The sequence below is a fragment of the Cyprinodon variegatus genome, unplaced genomic scaffold (assembly GCF_000732505.1).
Source record: "Cyprinodon variegatus isolate N-32 unplaced genomic scaffold, C_variegatus-1.0 Scaffold520, whole genome shotgun sequence".
In the NCBI taxonomy this organism is placed as follows: domain Eukaryota; kingdom Metazoa; phylum Chordata; class Actinopteri; order Cyprinodontiformes; family Cyprinodontidae; genus Cyprinodon; species Cyprinodon variegatus.
The window spans coordinates 228,900-247,100 of record NW_015150973.1 but is presented as its reverse complement, the minus strand read 5'-3'; the positions used below and the strand labels follow the sequence as shown (position 1 = coordinate 247,100).

Below are 18,201 nucleotides of genomic sequence, written 5' to 3'. Positions count from 1 at the left end.
TACAAAAAAACTTAAAATGATAAAAGGAAATTGAAATAAATAATTTAAAATAAGATTAGCAAAGTACAGCATGCTTACTGTAGAACTGCATCAGTGGAGCAGCTGACCTAGTTTCACTTCACGCCACTACAGAAGAGAAACGGCTGAAAAACTAAATGTCTGGGAATCTTTGAATTTTAAGAGGCATGGTATTTGAATACCACAGCAGCTAAGATTTTAAACTCTTTTTGAGACAGTAGAAATTTGATCTATGAAAACTATAAAGATGCAATATAGAATCAATCATACCAAGATGTGAGGAGAAGGTAGAAAGCTCTCCTGTTACCATCAGGATTTGGATTTTTGTGAGGACTACCAAAATTTAAGGCAACATTTTTTTTATTTCAGCTCATTGGGAGGAATGAATCAGTCCAGTGATTCCACTTCAAGCAAAAGGGAGAGGGGAGTCAGAGATAAGAAGGTGCAAAATGTGATGTTAGGATACTGTGTTTCCTTTCATCCAGTGACAGGAGCAACTGAAGTTTGTTTTTAATATATTTTCTAAAGGGATATTTTAAAAAAAAGTCAACAACACTCATCTGATACTGTATGTTTTTCATAGCTATGCCTCCATCCATCCAGCTGATTTTTTTTTTCCACAATCCCTTTAAATTGAAAACAACTCGATGCTCTACTGCATTTTGCACCATACTTATGCACCGAATCTTTACATATTAATGCCCTTTTGCACCATGATTTTTCAAAACTGGATTTCCTTTTCTCCTAAACTGTTTACATTCTAATCACAGCTGCACTTTATAAATGGAAATGTTCATTTCTCTATTGAAAAGCTGTATGAATCAAAATTTTTTTGTGTATACACTGTATTTAAAATGACTATAAAGCTTGTCTAAGTCTAATCTTCTTCCACTTATTCCATCAGGGTCACGGTGGCACTGGTGCCTATCTCCTGCATTTAATGTCCAATAGGTGGAGTACACCCTAGACAGGTCACCAGTCTGTTGGAGGGAAACACAGAAACATACAGCAATGCATACACACACTCACACCTAAGGACAATTTAGAGAAGCCAATTTACCTAACAAACAGCGTGACCATGCTATCTGTTATTATACTTTAGCCAATATTTGCTCACCTTTCAGTTTTCTCATGTTAAGAGTCATTGTGTGGTATCACTGTAGTAACACTCAGGATAAATGTGACAGTCACCTTCAGGACATTCTAGTTGCACCTTCACTTGACCCGTTTTATGCATCACTCTCAGGGGGAAACCAAGAGAACAATGTGGTAATGCTTGTGTCAACCTACAGGATTCTGGTCTCATTGTTCTTTTGCCATTTACTGGTCATTATAAAGGGTTTATTATGTACTCAGTTTCTGTGTAATTTCTTTCCCAAAATGGATTAGTTTCTGGGACATTTTTTTTTTTATATAAAAAGAAATAATGTTCCACTGCTTGCTTTGCCCCTGATCTTTCACCTACTCTCCAATCACAATGGACGTTTAAAAGCTTTAATCAAAGTGTTCTCTTTTGTCATGTGCTTTGACGTTTTACTTCTTCTCGACCACAAATCTGTTTAGTCTTTTTTTTTTTTCTATCAGGACAAACTCTGTATTCTTTAGGAATTTATTTTAAATTAAGCAGAACATTGAACTAGGTTTGTAGATTCTATAAATGTTCAGACATTTCACTGAACTTGATGATACCAACAATTGCTCTCCCATGTAAACAACATATTGAATAGAGCTAGTATTAATTCTTTTATAATTCTACTTAGTCCCTCATAAGCACAGAAATGGCTCAATAAAGATACTTTAGATAAAATAAGGATCTTTAACAGATACACTTAAGTTAGGCAAATAAAAAGTGAGAAAAACTATAGTATAAATAAGTATAAATGAATTATTACAATAGTATAAAATCCAGTACAACACTAAACAGGCAAAAAGATGCAGTAGAAAAAAATTATACAACAAAAAAGTGTTTATTTTAGAAATTCAACATTAAAGATGACAACAACAGGCAGTTTCATGGCCTATCAGCACATTTCTAACTAATCTGTCTAGTTCTAACTTCCCTAACTTTTGTATCTGAGCATCAGGTGGATATGAGAGCAAGTCTTATCTGAGTTGTTTTTGACTTCTAGTTCTGTAGGTTATTTAGTTTTTTCTTTATACATAATCACATCAAAGTTGTGACAGGGTGTACAGTTATAACACTGATGATGTGATACTTTTTAAGTAATATAAACGGTCATTGTCATGCATGAAACAAAAGCAGATACATCACCAGCAAAAAGTGTGAGACTCCAAAAGGCTCCCAATATATATTATACTTTACTTATCGGGTATAAGACCTTTGCCAGTTATAAATTGCATGAATATTATGGGAACATGCCGGCACTTGTTTACAAGTACTGACGCTGCGGTAGCGAAAAGACCTCCCTCCTGAAGCCCCTCCCAGCCCCCTCCTCCTCGCAGCGAGCTGCTTGGCTCGCTCCTCTGCGTTGAAGAAATCGGTGGTCGCCCGGAAAAATTCCAGCATAACTTTGTGACTCCACTTGGTGCCATTACTGTCTTCTCTGCTCATATTTGTTGAAAACACAGAGCCGACTGCACTAGACGCACCATGGACACTCCTGTCAGACTCTGTGGAGAAACCACAGTGACCACCACGGTCTGTCAGAAGGAGAAAAAAGTGTGGGTTTGTCTCAAACAGCTCTAGGGGTAGGGAGGACATGGCGTCTCCTCGGATAGGGTCATCTTTAGCACACACGCTCAAAACAGGGATGGCTACTTCATCCACATCTCGTAAGGGTTCGTTGCGTTCCCAGTAAGCGTCCCAGGCTCCTGGCACACTGAAGCCACTTTTGGTCTCCGATGTAGAGCCAGAATATCCAGACTGACAGAATAAGGCTTCCTCTACACCACGCAAGGAACAACTTGAAAACAGAGCATCCGTTTCCATGACGTCACCCAGCGCCGTCCTGTACCTAAAATATGAGAACAAACACAAGTGAGACAAAAACAGGTCACAAAAAGAAGATTGAAAAACAGTAAATCAATTATAAAGAGCTGCACAGTTCTCTAAATCTCTAATAGTCCTAATTGGAGAAACTTCACCTGGGTCACGATCTCTGTTAGAATTACTAAGATGACAACAAGCAGGCCATCTGTTGCTGTGGTAACTTAATTGCTTCCCCCTGTGGTCTATGTCTTTTCAATAAATGGTTTCTGAGTACCTGCATCTGACAATCTTGCAAGCATTTTTTTAAATACTCCTTTTGGTTCACCACAAAATTAAAAAAAATCCTTTTTTAGCAAAGATAAAAAAAAAAACACAATCAGGGTGACTGCACGAGATACTTCATCCATATCCTTTGTGAGGGGAATGCTATTTGTTTGATTCATTACAAGATTAGCTGGATTATATCTAGAAATCTAGTCCAAGTAATTGGAAAAATTATTGTATTACAGATTCCAGTGATGTAATAGCATCTATTAGGGCAGTAATGAAGAGGGACATTCAGCTGTCCCTTTTTTTGCAATAAAGGTAAGATTCTCTATTCAAAATATTTTATAATTTATTTCTTAACTCAGATAAGATTACTTCGATAAAAATAGACCTGTTCCGTTGCGGCAGGGTACCTCAGTGCTTTCCCTCCTCTCTAAAGCACGTGGACAACACTGGTGTAATGTCAACTTGTCTCCAGAGAGGACAAACTTATGCATAAACTCTGGAACTTGCATGATGCGCCTTTAAGACACTCATGTATACACTGAGAAAGAGGTTTGGGGTGAGGGTAAGGCCAAAGATGGCTTTGCACCGAAATCATGGAAACTGTTGCATCTCTTAAACTAAACTACAACTACTTTAAAACAAAGCAAAATCTGTCTCCCCAAACATTGAGTTGCTGCTGGCATGCAGTTTCATCTGGTTAGGAATTTTTGTTTTGTATTACATAAAGTAGAGAAAAGCATGATATGTGTTAAATCTTTCCCTTCAGGGAACAGTAGGTTGCTGCCCCTGAGAGCTGCCCAATCATTAGTAGCCTTCCTGGGTTAAGGGTCTTACTCAGGGATCCAAAGTAATAGCCTGAGTTTATATTCCTCTAACTGCCATCTAACCACTAGGTTACTACTCCAAATTACAAATGGCTAAATGAATAAATTTAGCTATTTAAACCTAAACACAATCCATTTTTGGACCTAAATAAATTAGCAATCAAAATATATGTTAAAACATATCCGTCTCGTCTCTTTAAACTTGCGGGCCTGCAGATGTGACCACAAAAAGCATTTAAAAAGCTGTATGTTCACTACAGGTTCACTAATTTTACACTGTTTTAAATGAATCTTAAGCTTTTAAAGTTTCATTATTAGCTGGCAGAGTATATGAAATCCAACCAGTAATAATCAAATATGATATGTAATTATTAGCCAGGAATTAGTTGAGAGGATACCACATGGCATCATTTTGTTTTTTTCAATGAGTACTCCAAAGTGATGCCAAACAAGTTAGTTAAATAATGGCATAAGCTTCCTCTGTTGATGGCAGGTTTCTGCAGCAACATTCAACACACTTTAAAACTTCAAGAAGAGGACATTAGGGGTAGGTGATCCTATAGCCCCATTTACACTACCCTTTTAAAACCGTACCGATATTGGTCCGAGCATGACAATTGAGATAACCGTTGAGTGTAAATGGCACGCAATATTGAATCGGACCGTGCCAGACACAACCGAACCACGCTTAACTGTTACTAGTTCAACAGTAGGGCTCAGCGCGGTTCATTTCTGGCTCAGTTTTCAGACGACAAAGAGCTCATAAGCAGACCGCATCATCTCCTTATAGTCAGCCTCCGTAATAATGAAATTTCAGACATTCATAAAAATACAAGCTTCCCTACCTTGCCACACGATTTCCAGTGATAATTCTGCTTAGTAGTGTGATGAACCTCAACACCTGTCATTGTTTCCTGCATCTGTAAGCCCTGATTAGACTATTGTTTGTCATATCCACTTCCCAAAAGCCAACTCTGTCAAGTAAATTCATCCAAAGCTGTTTCTTTGCCTAAATCTCCGCAACCAATTAAATATCACAATTACAAGCAAACTTCCTGAATGTTATGGATGCCGCTGTGTTGTTTTCCATGTTTACCCCTAGAGAGCAGAAGTAACGTAGATCGTCACTAGATGGCAAGGAACCATGCTGGTGCGATGTGTAAATGGTCGCAGGCATCCAAGCTTAGCAGGGTTAAGTAATCCAAGCTCGGTCCGAACCCGGCAACGGATCGGTTTCAAAGAGTAGCGTAAATGGGGCTAATGTTAAGTCAATTCACCCAACTCATAGAGATAGATAGCTTAATCTAAAGCCGGGCATACACTGTGCGATTTTTTGCAAACATGTTTGATTATTTCCCGACCTCACGATTCCTGATCGGCAGGTGGTCGTTAGAGGCTCATCGCCCCTCGTAACCACCTGTACACTACACGACTCAAGACGCACGATCAGGCTGAAAGTTGGCCCGATCGAAAGATTCTTGCAAGACTGGAAAATCGCCCCGAAAATAGCACAGTGTGCACCCAGCTTAAGGGAACTCAGTAGACAGCATCAGTTCACTGACTTGCAGAATCCATTCATCCTGAAAGAGCATGCAGTGACAATGTTTAGTCTTTTTCATTGGGGGATAGACTTTTACAGGATATTTACCTTTTAAGTAAAGAAAACCTCAACTAGAATCAGGCTTTTCACATGATCTCATCATCTGCTTACGGATATTGAATTCTTTGAAAGTTAAAATGGGATTTCTAAAACCTTTTTTTCAAAAACTAAAAGTTTTCCCCGAGGTAGTCCTTGGAACTTGTGTTGTTTTGTTAACCTTCTTTCGTGTATCATCTTGCCTCATGAACTAGATGTATCATTAAACCTCTAATCATATTATCTACTGGTTCATCTCTCCCTCCTTACCTGCTGAGACATATCTTCTGGTATAGGGCCAACACCCACTGCAGGGGCCAGCTCAGCCCATTTTCGAACCAGCTCTGACAGCGAAACACAGGTGACAGGCAGACCGCTGCTGTCATATAACTGGAGGATCCACACTCCCCCAGGTATGACAGGAGGAGGCCTGACCCCGAGCTCTCGCTCACCGCGTACAGTCTCCCGGCGGGCTGTCTGTAGCGAATGTAGCGCACAGCCTCTCGCAGATCTGAAGGGTCACCAAACTGCTGCAGTTTGAGGGTAGTAAGAGGAGTGCCGTTGTGGCTGCGGCGGTTGAAGACTGCAGGGAGGTACCCATGGGACAGAGCTGATTCACACAGCTGTAGAAAAACAAGGAACAGAAACAGTCTCATAAATGATGCAATGTCTCAAATATGTGAGTCAAAAACAGTTGATAAGAAACAGCTTACAGACTGCAAGGACTTAAAAGAATGATCCTGTTACTTTTTGGAGTACATCCATGATTAAATCAGTGTTGCCTGGTCTCTTTGAAATGTCATAGAATAAGACAATCACTGCTTATATAGCAGTGTCCATTTTGGACCCACCATCTCAAAACATAGTCAGATAATACTGACACAAGGCAAGATTGGCTAAGAAGGATAAATATTTTAGGCAATTTGTCCATGCTATAAAGTTGATGATTATTATTACTAAAAAATTCTTCACTGCTTTTCTTATAAAAAGAAACTGTTTAGGAACTGTTCAGCCTCATGTTTTTCAAATTATTTTAATTGGAATATAGATAAATTTAAGTTGATTAACTGGTACATGCATAGCATGGGAGGGGTATGTGGTTCATTAAAACTTTATATGACACATATTCTTTATACTTAATTGAAAATAATATCTGATGATGGGTGATGGTAGTACATTCTACATATGGTCTTCTTCCTTTTAAAAGTCAGATAAACCCTTAACAGGTAGGCAGTCCATCCCAGGAATAGGATCAGATGCACAGCATCAGAACTGGGTCATTGATTTATTGATTGATATAGCACTCGACAGCAGCCAGCCAAGAAAATACAATAACATTAAAAGAACAAGACAATGAAAATACTGAAAAAACAAACAAAGAAAATAAATTGAAAAAAAATGCAAATACATGGTATATATAAAAAAAAAAGCCTGTCTAAAAATTATTTTTAAAATTAGACTTAAAAGTGCTGCGGTTGGTGGTGAGGCAAGGATCTAATGGAAGATTAATCCAAAGTCAGGGTGGTGCCACTGAGAAAGACCAGTCACTGCAGTGTTTTAGTCTAGATTTCGGAACGTCCAACAGAAGTGGACTTGATGGTCTCAAGGATCTGCCATGTAGAAGAAGACTTAAAAGCTCAACTAAATAAGATGAGGCAAGGCCATAAAAGTTTTCACAAAAAAAAAAAAACATTAAAATGTTTTGATAAATGATATAATGAACAGGTAGCCAATGCACAGAGGATAGAACTCTGCATCGTCTAGTGGTGTTGGTTTATTCAAGGCCTCTTAACCCTGGTCCTCAGGACCCCTTTTCCTTCATGTTTTAAATGCATCTCTACTCACAGACACCTGATTCAAATGATGTGCAGAAGATAAGGACATTTTATCTGAAATCTAGAAGTCAAAAAGGTGTATCAACAAACTTCTATGCCAAAACATCACTCATTAACATCTATTTAGTCAGGATGGATTAAAAGTTATTAATCCAGTGGATGACCCGAGCAGAAGTCACGTATGAATATAAATTTCTGCATTATTATACAGCAGCATCATTGAATGTCTTACAGTTAGCTTTTGTGTTCTTATCCTGCTCAAATCTGCCAGCTGAGGCATTAATTCAGCAAATGAAAATCTGTCACCATCTGACAAACGCTAGCAGAGTGAGTGATAAGTTACAACAACCCCTTAATAGATCTAAAATATACAAACAAGAGAATCATTTGGATTTTCTTAGCACAATTGTTCCTGATCATGAGAATTAAACTAACAAAATTTATTCTGCATGCAGACACATGAATATTTCATCTTTGACTTGATTGGTTTACTTATTAATTTTTGATTGGAAACAAAAAAATATATAATATATTCATTGTTTGCTCTGAAAAATCACAAAATGTTGAAAGTAACACTGAATTCTGAAAGAAATGGTTCTATTGCAGAAAAAGTCCAAAATAAACAACAGTTGCCTCAGCAGTTTTCTAACACAGCTGATTAAATGTCAGGTCAGTGATAAATTCCTGAAGTAGAGACTCCATACTGGCCCAAACTCCCTGCTGACCTCACAACTGCAGCATTAGGAAAGACAGGCCTGAAATATTTCCTTCAGTGCAAGTTAAATATTATTATTTATTTCTTGCAAGACCATATTTAGAGTTGAAATCAAATTATAGAAACAAATGCAGCAAAACATCAGTGAGCAAAGCAATGGTTCACATTGTCTAAATGCTTATCTACAAAATATATGTTTGGAAAGACTTAATAACTATGTTAGAAATACCAAACTATATATTCTCATTTAGTGAACCGGATTAGCCAATAATCATTGCAGTGGTGGGTCACATCCGGCCCGCAGGCTATTTGAGTTATCTCTATTCCCTCATTCTGTGGTATTTATTACTTCAACCCCTAATTTTATGTTCTCTCTGTTTTTTCTCGTCATATTAGCATCATCCGGTCTTGTCCTGTTTGGCTGTGACAACAAACTGAGGAGAAATATCAGCTGGACTGCTGTCATCAACACCTCCAACTATAGATGATGGAGTCGGGCCTGTTTTTCGGTGCTTAGTCCTATTTATCTCATTGACTTAGCTATAAGCTCAGCTTTTAACTATATGTGGCCTCTTTCATCCCTTTAGGAAAACCTCTAAAACCTGCAGGACAGCAGCCCTCGAGGGTTGACTTTAGGCAGGCCTGCCTTAGATAGAAAACTATTATTAACTCTTATATATGATTTAATTGAACTGCCTCTGTAAAGTGCCTAGATATGACATGTGTTTTGAATTGGCACTATATAAATTAACTGAATTAAATTAAGTTTGACCCATAATGCACACAATCCTAAACAATATTTAAACTCCAGATAAACAGAATGTTTTTATATCTTTTTGCCAATTAGTGATCTACACTTTTTCTGCTTATTTCAAATTTTTTTTTATTTTACTCGAAGAGACAACAACAAATAAAATGTGAGTTTGATAACAATCTTGGAATAAAGAAAGTAACTAAAGGTGAAGGTTGAAGTTACAGTATATATAATATATCAATAGTTAGAGCGGGTGCGCACATCTAGCATAACAAACTGCGGTTGAAGGCTCCAAAGGATAAAACAAAGCACCTTGGCTGTGGTTCACTAAACCTTTGTCACCCTGAACGAGCTGCAGACATGTGAAGTGTCATAGAAAATACAGTGTCCTTTCAAAATGTTTTCAAATCCCTTTTCCTCCAGTGACTTGATGTTTAAATGCCTTACTGAAGAGACTTTTTTTTTTCTCAATAGCAATTTCATCAGAGTGTCTATGTGATAAATACACATCCAGACGTCTTTCGTCTGTCATGCATATGCGGTCAGAGTGAATCCAGACTAAATATTTTGACTATGCATATAAAAACTAAATTTTTTCCTTTTTTTTTTCAACAAAGAAAAACTTTGTCAGATTGGGTTAAACAGGGTTAATCTCTAGTGCTGCCACGTGATCTTGATTGGAATAAAAATACAGATTTTGACTTTAGCATTAAAGTTCAGGTAGGCTTTTTATCAAGTGCTATTGTACTTCTAACATATGCTCTAACCTAGTGGTTTCTTGTACTTCCGCTTTGCATGGTGGTTTTTGCAGCCTGTTTCCTTTGTTAAGTTAACGGGGTTTTATGTGGTGAGGGTTGGGGGTGGCAGCGGGGTGCTTCTGTGATTCCACTTTTTTTCCTTTGCAATGTTTTATCGTTTCATTTCTGTCTTTGATTGTATTTTGGAGTGTGCATCACTCCGTGTGTTTGCAGCACAGTTTGCATCTGCATGTTTGCACAGTCAAAAACAGCGTGAACAGCGTCTTTCAACTTGGAAGCACATGAGAGCAAATTTACTGCATTTTAGCTTCTCTACACTCACATCATGTACATGTTTTGATTCATTTTGTAATATTTTTCATGTTTTTAAAGCATTCCATAGTCTTGTCCCACCATGTCTCTCTGAGCTCTTCTACCCTATATACACCCTGCAATCCTCTATGTCATCTTAGAGACTGAGCAAATGCTCATATTGAAACATACCATTTCTCTCTCGGTTTCACGTGTTAAAACTCACCTCTTTGCTCTGGTCATGGACAGAACACATTATTTTTCTACTTTGTTATTTTATTTAGAAATGATTTTTTATTGAATGGTTGCTCTAATCCAAACTGAATTTCTTTTCTTTCAATTCATTGGGGTGTCTTGTTTAATATGTGGTACTCCATCCCTTTTAAAGAGCTTCAGAAATTCATCTGGATCTGGTTGAAAGTTGAGAAAGAATGATTATGTTTAAAGTATGAATCACTGAGGTTCAGACAGGTCATCCATTCATAAATGCTTGAATGTTATGTTAAAAGGGAGCAGAAGATCACAGAATCAAAAGCCCATTTATTTGTCTGCTGTATCTGTGTCAGACTCAGACTTGAGTGAGTGTGCATGCCCACACAACACCAGCACCTTTATCTCTCCTGCTCATGCACTCCCTCACACTGTGATCCTTTCTGCATACTGAATTTCACCTTCTTAACTGTCTTTTCTGCATGCAACTCCTTTAAAGGGAGCTTGATGAAGAATTCATAAGTTTATGAAACAGCAAGAAGCCCTGCTCAGTCTGAATGAGATTTGTTTAAGGCCATACTTTTTAATTCTTACTGGTAAATGTTAAGCACATCTAGTTTTTTTAAACACCTTTCTTGCAGAAGTGGCTTTTTCAAGTGACATGGAGCCGACAGGTAGCTTGTGACAGATTTGCACACAGAGGTTAAAGCATGAAATGAAGCATGGCACCATGTGATCTGCAAGCTGCCTGGCTTTACAAGTCAAGCAAAGCTTTGGGATCCCTCACTCAATTACCTCTGTCAGTCTATTGAAAGGAGCAGTGGAAAGACTGTTTCTGCATCTGCTCTCTCTATTTTTTTAACCCATCTGCTCTTTTCCTCCAAGGGAGCTTGGCTTCACCCCAGGGAGCTGCTGTTTGCCCAAAAAGCAGATTGGAATTCTTGCATCATCAGTTGCACTTTGCTGAAGCCCTTCTGAGAGAGGGGATTGCTTTCACAAACTGCATGATTCTCTACAGTATTGCACTTTCTGATCATTTAATTAAAAACAATTTCCCCTTCTGTTGTTGAGATGTTTTTCAATAACAAATAGATATTGACAAAAACTTCAATGTAATCAAATGCAGCAGCTGTTCTTTCACATTACTTAGACTAATCATTTACACCAGACTATAAACAGATTAAAGAATTTGAATATTTACAATGGGTAAAATAAGTATTGAACACACAACCATTATTCACCCACAAATATATTGGTGCTATCGAAATTGCATTTTCACCAGATGTCGGTAACAATCCACCCAATCCACACATACAAAGAAATCAAACCTAAGATGTCCAGAAATTAAGTCATGTTTAAAAAGAGAAATGGTACAGGGAAAAAGTACCGTACACACATTGAAATTTATCTATTACTTTGTACAAAAGCCTTTGATGGCAAGGACAGCTTCATGATGCCTCCTGTATGGAGAAATTAGTTGCATGCATTGCTCAGGTCTGATTTAAATCTTTATTTTGTGGGCCTCTTCATTTAACTCTGATCTTTAGCTCTTTCCATAGATTTTCTATTTGATTAAAGTCAGGTCATTCTAGCTGCTTTATTTTTTTTCTCTTTAACCAATGGAGAGTTTCCTCATGTTTGGGGTCATTGTCTTGCTGAAATGTCCACCCATGTTTCATCTTCATCATCCGTATCAAACATGTCTCAGTACTTTTTTTCCATTCATCTTTTATTCAATTATTGTAAGTGTGCCAGTATAATAGGGTGAAAAACAGCCCCACGCCATGATGTTCCCACCTCCAAACTTCGCTGCTGGTTTGGTGTTTTTGGGGTGATGTGCAGTGCCATCGGACCCTCCAAACATGATGTGTCTTATGGTATCCAAGAGTTCAATGTTGGTCCCATCTGACTTGACTATATTCTCCCAGTATTTCACACACTTGTCTAAATGTTTTGCGGCAAACTTTAAACAAGCTTAAACATGCTTTTTTCTTCAGCTATGGAGTCTTGTGTGGTGAGCGTGCCTACAGGCCATGACATCTGAGTGAATTACTTACTGTTTTCATTGAAACAACTGTACCTGCTAATTCCAGGTGTTCCAGGAGTTTAGAAATCCTTTTGTAACCAATGCTATCATTATTTGCAACAATGAGTTTGTGACGGTCTTGAGAAACATCATGGGATGATTTGTGTGATACCAGAGACACCTTTTTTTAGGCCATCATTTGGACTGAACCAGCTAATATTATTTTAAACTGATAAGGGGAAGGATTGCTTTCTAATTACAGAGAGTTTTTGGCTGCTGTCTTGGCTTTCTATGCCTTTTTGTACTTCCTTTTCATGTTCAATACATTTTCCCTGTGCCATTCCACATTATTACACGAACTTAAATTCTAGACATCTATGGGTTGATTTCTTTGTATGTGTGGATTGTTACGGATATCTAGAGAAAATGTCAAATCAACAGCAGCTCTAGGAATATATTTACAGAGAAAAATTGTGGCGTGTTCAATACTTAGTTTACGCACTGTACTAGGGCTGCAACAATTATATTAGTAATCGATCTGCAGATGATTTTTTCGATTAATAATCGGATAGCAGATTCTTACCAAATTAAATCAGAGGAAACTAAAACTTTTCCACTTGAGGAGTTCTGGATCAAGCATATTGACAAGGCCAATTTGTTTATGTAAACTGCAATTATTAATTTTTTTTTTTTTTACAATTTTGGTATAATTACTACTCTAAATGGGTTGTTCTGTCAGCTAAAGACAGAGCCAGTTAAAGCATTCCAGTTAACGATTAGTCGATCACTAAATTAATTGACGATTATTTCAATAATCAATTAATCTGATTCATTGTTTCAGCCCTAATACAAATCTGTTTAGTCTAATACCCCTAAAAATTTGTAAAAACAGTTATTTACTTAGGCGGCGTAATTTAAGCTCCACATAAATCCAGCTCTATTAGACCACAGGAGTTTGTTAGAGAACATTAGTGTGAATAAGTTACATTAAGACCAAGAATCAAAGTTTGAAGCTTCCTTAGGTTACAAAACAATATCAAAACTTAAAGTAATATAGACTTCCAATCAATCAATCACCTGTAAATATACCAGAGTATTGCACAACAGTAATAGCCTACTACTAAAACATAACTATTCACTTAAAATAACCTGACAGAACAACTAGAGCATTAAGCAGAGTAACAGTCTAGTGGTTCATGGGAACTCTGGAGGAGCTGCAGAGATCTGCAGTGCTTATGGGAAAATATGTTAAATGTAAAATAAAAATAAAAAACTTGGATTTGCAGGAAAAAACAAAAAAGGTGCTATTATATTAAAAGAAAACTTCAAGTCATGGGGGAAAGACAAGCATGTAAAAGAAAAAAACTAACTTTGCAATGAAAGATTTAACTGATGTAGGAAAATGTACACTACTAATCTATGAAGGTTATTTTGTTTCAAAACTATTTGTGCATTGTATGTGTGAATATAAAGTTCTAGAGAGAGTTACATTCTAAGTTTTGTATTTGTAGAATAAAAAATAAATCACAAGTAGAAATTTTCTTTTACACCTGTTCAAATTTTAAGTACAAGTACACAAATTCTGTTCTACAAGTTGCAGATCAAAAACCTCTTACATTCTTGATCTATTGTTGCAAAATAATTTGTGCATTGTAACTTGGTGTTTTGTATCTGTGGTTATTTTTTAATTATCAATTAAAAAAAGTTACACTTCTTTGAATTCTTGAGTACCAGTACACAAATTTTGTTCTGTGAGTTGCACCTCAAAAATGTCTTCTATTCAGTTTTGCTACAGTTGATCTAAAACAAATGATACAAAACAAATTCTACAAATACAAATCTTATTTGGAATGTTAGGTCAATCTACATTCATAATTTAGGAATTTTACATATTTTTAAATTGATTTAAGTTAAAATTGCAGTTTTCTATAAAATCAGAATTAGAACTCTAGATAATTAGTAAATCGGAATATTTTAACGCCGGGCGTACACTGTGCGATTTTCCAGTCGTGCGAGAATCTTTCGATTGTGCAGACTTTCAGCCTGATCGTGCGTCATGAGTCGTGTAGTGTACAGAGGGTAACGAGGGGCGATCAGCCTCTCACGACCACCTCCTGATCAGGAATCGTGAGGTCGGGAGGTCGTGGGCAAATCGCTCAGTGCGCATGCCCAAACAAGGATTCATCTTTTTCTTCTTCCTCTCAGATGTAAACACAGCAGCCTGGCAGGGATGCAATGAGTTAAATGCAGTTATTTCTGTAAAATTGACAGACTGTAGTAGCCATGTTTGCTCAGCCATTTTTTTTTTCCAAATACGTTGTTGCCTTTACTTTGTAGGGCTTTCAGCACAAAATTGCACGCATTGCCAAGGCAGCGCTGTTCTCTCGAGTGAGCTTCATATTCCTCTTCTCTTTGTTTGTCTTCAGGATAGACGAGTCAGAGCTGCTCCATCTCACTGCGGAGCTGAGTCCGACGTGCTTTTTAGTCGTACAGTGTGAGCAGGTGGATCGCATGAGAGCGTCGTGCTGCACAGACATCATGAGCTGTGAACTCGCATTGTACGACACAAACCCTGCGGTTTTGTCATACAGTGTGAGCTGTAGCTGCGTGCAACGACTGCAAAAATCGCACAGTGTATGCCCAGCTTTAAAGATAAAAAATCTAATAGATCCAAAGGCATGGGCGGTTCTAGGGGGCCAGTGCCCCTGTAGATCATGTCCTGGCCCCTGTACCGAAGACATTATACTAAAAGAAATTCTAATGATGATATACGCTGGAAGAGACATAGTTCATTGTTTTTCTTTCAAAAATTCAGTTTTACTAATTATATGAAAAAAAAAATGTGATAGCTTCAGTGGTATTGTGATAGGACAGTGTATTCTCATTCTCATTTCGTACGAAATGGTACGAAAAGTTATGCACAGTAATTTCGTACGTTTTAGACGTTTTTTTCGTCTTGCGAGATCCTTGCGCATGCGCATCTTACGCACCATTCAATAATATAGAATTGAACGTACAATTAACCCTAACCCTGACCTTAACCCTAAGATACAAAACAGCAAGCAACGTAGTTCGAGACACGAAGAAGTAATTATTGCATTGTTTTTTCCAGTTTTACGTCCGTCCGCGGATCTGCTTTTTCGTCTGTCTGCCTGCGCATGCGCACTGATCTGTATTTTCGGGGAAAAGCGTCAAAAACGTACGAAATACTGTGCATAACTTTTCGTACGATTTCATACGAACTGATAATGAGAATATGTTAGATAGAATCCCAGTTTCCATGTGCTAAATGTTTTTTTTCTAAACAAATTTAAAAAAATACTCTAATTTTTACAGCTGAATTTATCAGTTTTCTTGACTTCTAATTCTGATTGTATAGAAAACTGTAAATTTAACTTATATTAAGAATTCAAGATATGTAATATTTTGATTGTATATTAACCTAATATTCCAAATAGTTTATTTGATCTTTGAGATATTTATATAGCTACAAGTTTTTGAGTTGCTTTTTTGCTACGCTAAGGTATTTTTTTATTTATTTTAATAACCCTAACGAACATTTTCAAGCCAAAAATTAATATTATCAGTTAAAAGATATATAATTTTAATTAAACCTACTTAAATGGACATTCAACTTCATTTAGTTCTCTTAATATATCTTAATCCCTTGTAAGGTTTTTGTTTGTTTTGCTTCATGCTTTTCTGTGCCCCCATGAAAACACCCTGGGCCCCCTCCAGGGCCCTTTGGAACATTTAGTCTAGAACCGCCACTGTTCAAAGGACCTATGAGAAACCATGTCTGTTCCTGCGCATATCATCATTAGAATTTTTTTTTGTATTATGTCTTAGGTACAGGGGCCAGGACATGATCTACAGGGCACTGGCCCCCGTTGGCCCCTGTCTAGAACCGCCCCTGGTTATACAGTATGTCTAAAGTGTGTATTTTAGGGCAGCATTGTGCAGGGGGCTCAGTTAAACCAGGCATCATACCTTTATCACATTCCTGGTGATCTTCCCAAAGGAGTTGGGGATGATGAGCAGAACCGGGCTGGTGGAGTGACTGGAGGTCCTGCGTCTCCTGTGGTGGGATGACACAGCCCAGTCCAGGGACACCAGCCCGTCATCGTTGAGCTGCAGGTTGTCCCGGACGAACTGGACCGAAGTCTCCCACGGCCAACACGCCTCATATGCGCTCTGCAGAAAGGCGTTCGCTCTCCAAGTCCAGCCGCTGCTGGGAGAGAAGCGGCTGAAAGTCCGGCAGTGCTTCTGGAGGTACTTGGCCAGCGCGGATGGTTTGCATATAAGCGCAACAGTGCCTCCTTTCTCATCGGTGCCTTCAGCTCCGCCGGCGCACACTGAGCGGACATCTTTACAGCCAACCTGCCGTGAGACGCCCAGTCTCCGAGGTGAAACATCGAGACCGAGCAGATATTTGGTGCCTGGGCAAATAAAAACCACCAGGATCAGAACACAGAAAGCCGCAAGCCATTCCAGCATTGGCGCGGGTATTTGGAGCGGAATCAGAAGAATATGAACTTAAAGCTTAACCCTCAACTGAACTTTAGATACAAGACTGATTCTTAGAAGCAAGGCAGCTGTCATTCCTACACTTCAAACTGATGCCCAGTCCGTTAAAAGATGTTTTTGCGTCCCTCCTGTGCCAAGGCGCAGCGGCAGGTCCCTCATCGCTTTGTTTTGTGGTTCTGCTCTGATTCCTGCGCGTTTTCCTCTCTGGATGCAGTTGGTGTTCAATGAGGCGGATCTGTTCACAGTTTCAGACACGCAGCTCCGACAGAGTAGGTCTCCAAACCTACAGTGGCCAACATCCGAGATCAGTGCGCAGCTCTTGTTGGAAACGCCCCCCTCCCCTCCACAGTCCACCCCTTCCCCCCACTGAACAGGTGGGCTCCTCCTCATGATGTTCTATAGAATTAAACTTTGAAATCCTAACAAGGGCATTTGTCAACCTTTCAACACTTCCAAGAAAACCTTATAAGTAAAGCCCCTTTTCTGATCAGTATCAGTGAGTTTTAAATTCCTGCTAAATTACATTGGCAAACTGTGGATATTGCCACCTGGTCTAAGGGTTCAAAAAACAAAAGCAGCCTTTAGCCACTTTTTTATGCATGATTCAGTGATCTTTTACTAAGCAAGCATTGTGTAACAATCTTTGCTGAGTTTTTTCTTTCTAATGCAGTAATGTGAGAATTTTTTTACTAGTATTGATAGTGTTGCTTATGCATCTCTGTGTCTATTTGCATCTTCTCCTCTTGCATTTGCATATGCTAAAACAGCAGGTATAAATATAGAGAGTAGATAAACAACTGCTGTCCCTCCTGTTTACAGTTTTTATTCAATACCAGAGGTGTTAAGTAACAAAGTACAAATACTTTGTTACTGTACTTAAGTACACTTTTTAGGTATCTATACTTTACTCCATTATTTTTTTCCTACTTATGACTTCTACTCATTACATTTTCACACAAGTATCTGTATTTTCTATTCCTTAAATTTTACAACAACAAATGTTACTTGTTACTCTTGGCTTTGGTTTAATGTTTATAAATGTTTATTTCACATATTGTGCGCCATCCAATGCAGATCATTGGCGCCATCCACATCTAGTGAAAACTAGTGTAATTGGATGAGTCATATAACACAAACACTCACTAAAGGAAATCGTCAGAAGCAAGCAGGTGTTCTTCAAACTGCAAACATGAATTGTCTATGCCATGCTACAATGTTGGATTCAGAAAAAGATGTTGAAATGTCTGAAAGGTCGGACACAGGCGAGATCATACTGGGAGATGGAGATCAACAAGACCTCCCTAGTCCTTGGCCCTATCTCAAAGAATTTTTTCGAAATAGTAAAAAAATTAAGCTTTCAATTCATATAGTGGCATCTGGCTGT

The 18,201-nt window shown here is 38.1% G+C and overlaps 1 protein-coding gene across 1 annotated transcript; it reads right to left on the bottom strand.

The window, feature by feature from the left end:
- Positions 1-1,989: 1,989 nt before the first annotated feature.
- LOC107095011 (abhydrolase domain-containing protein 15-like) lies at positions 1,990-17,098 on the bottom strand. The gene is made up of 3 exons (XM_015390964.1): positions 16,281-17,098; positions 5,972-6,324; positions 1,990-2,993 (listed from the first exon to the last, which is right to left on the bottom strand). The coding sequence occupies exons 1-3, from the start codon at positions 16,785-16,787 to the stop codon at positions 2,342-2,344; spliced, it is 1,512 nt and encodes a 503-aa protein (XP_015246450.1). The 5' UTR covers positions 16,788-17,098; the 3' UTR covers positions 1,990-2,341.
- Between the last annotated feature and the right edge of the window lie 1,103 nt (positions 17,099-18,201).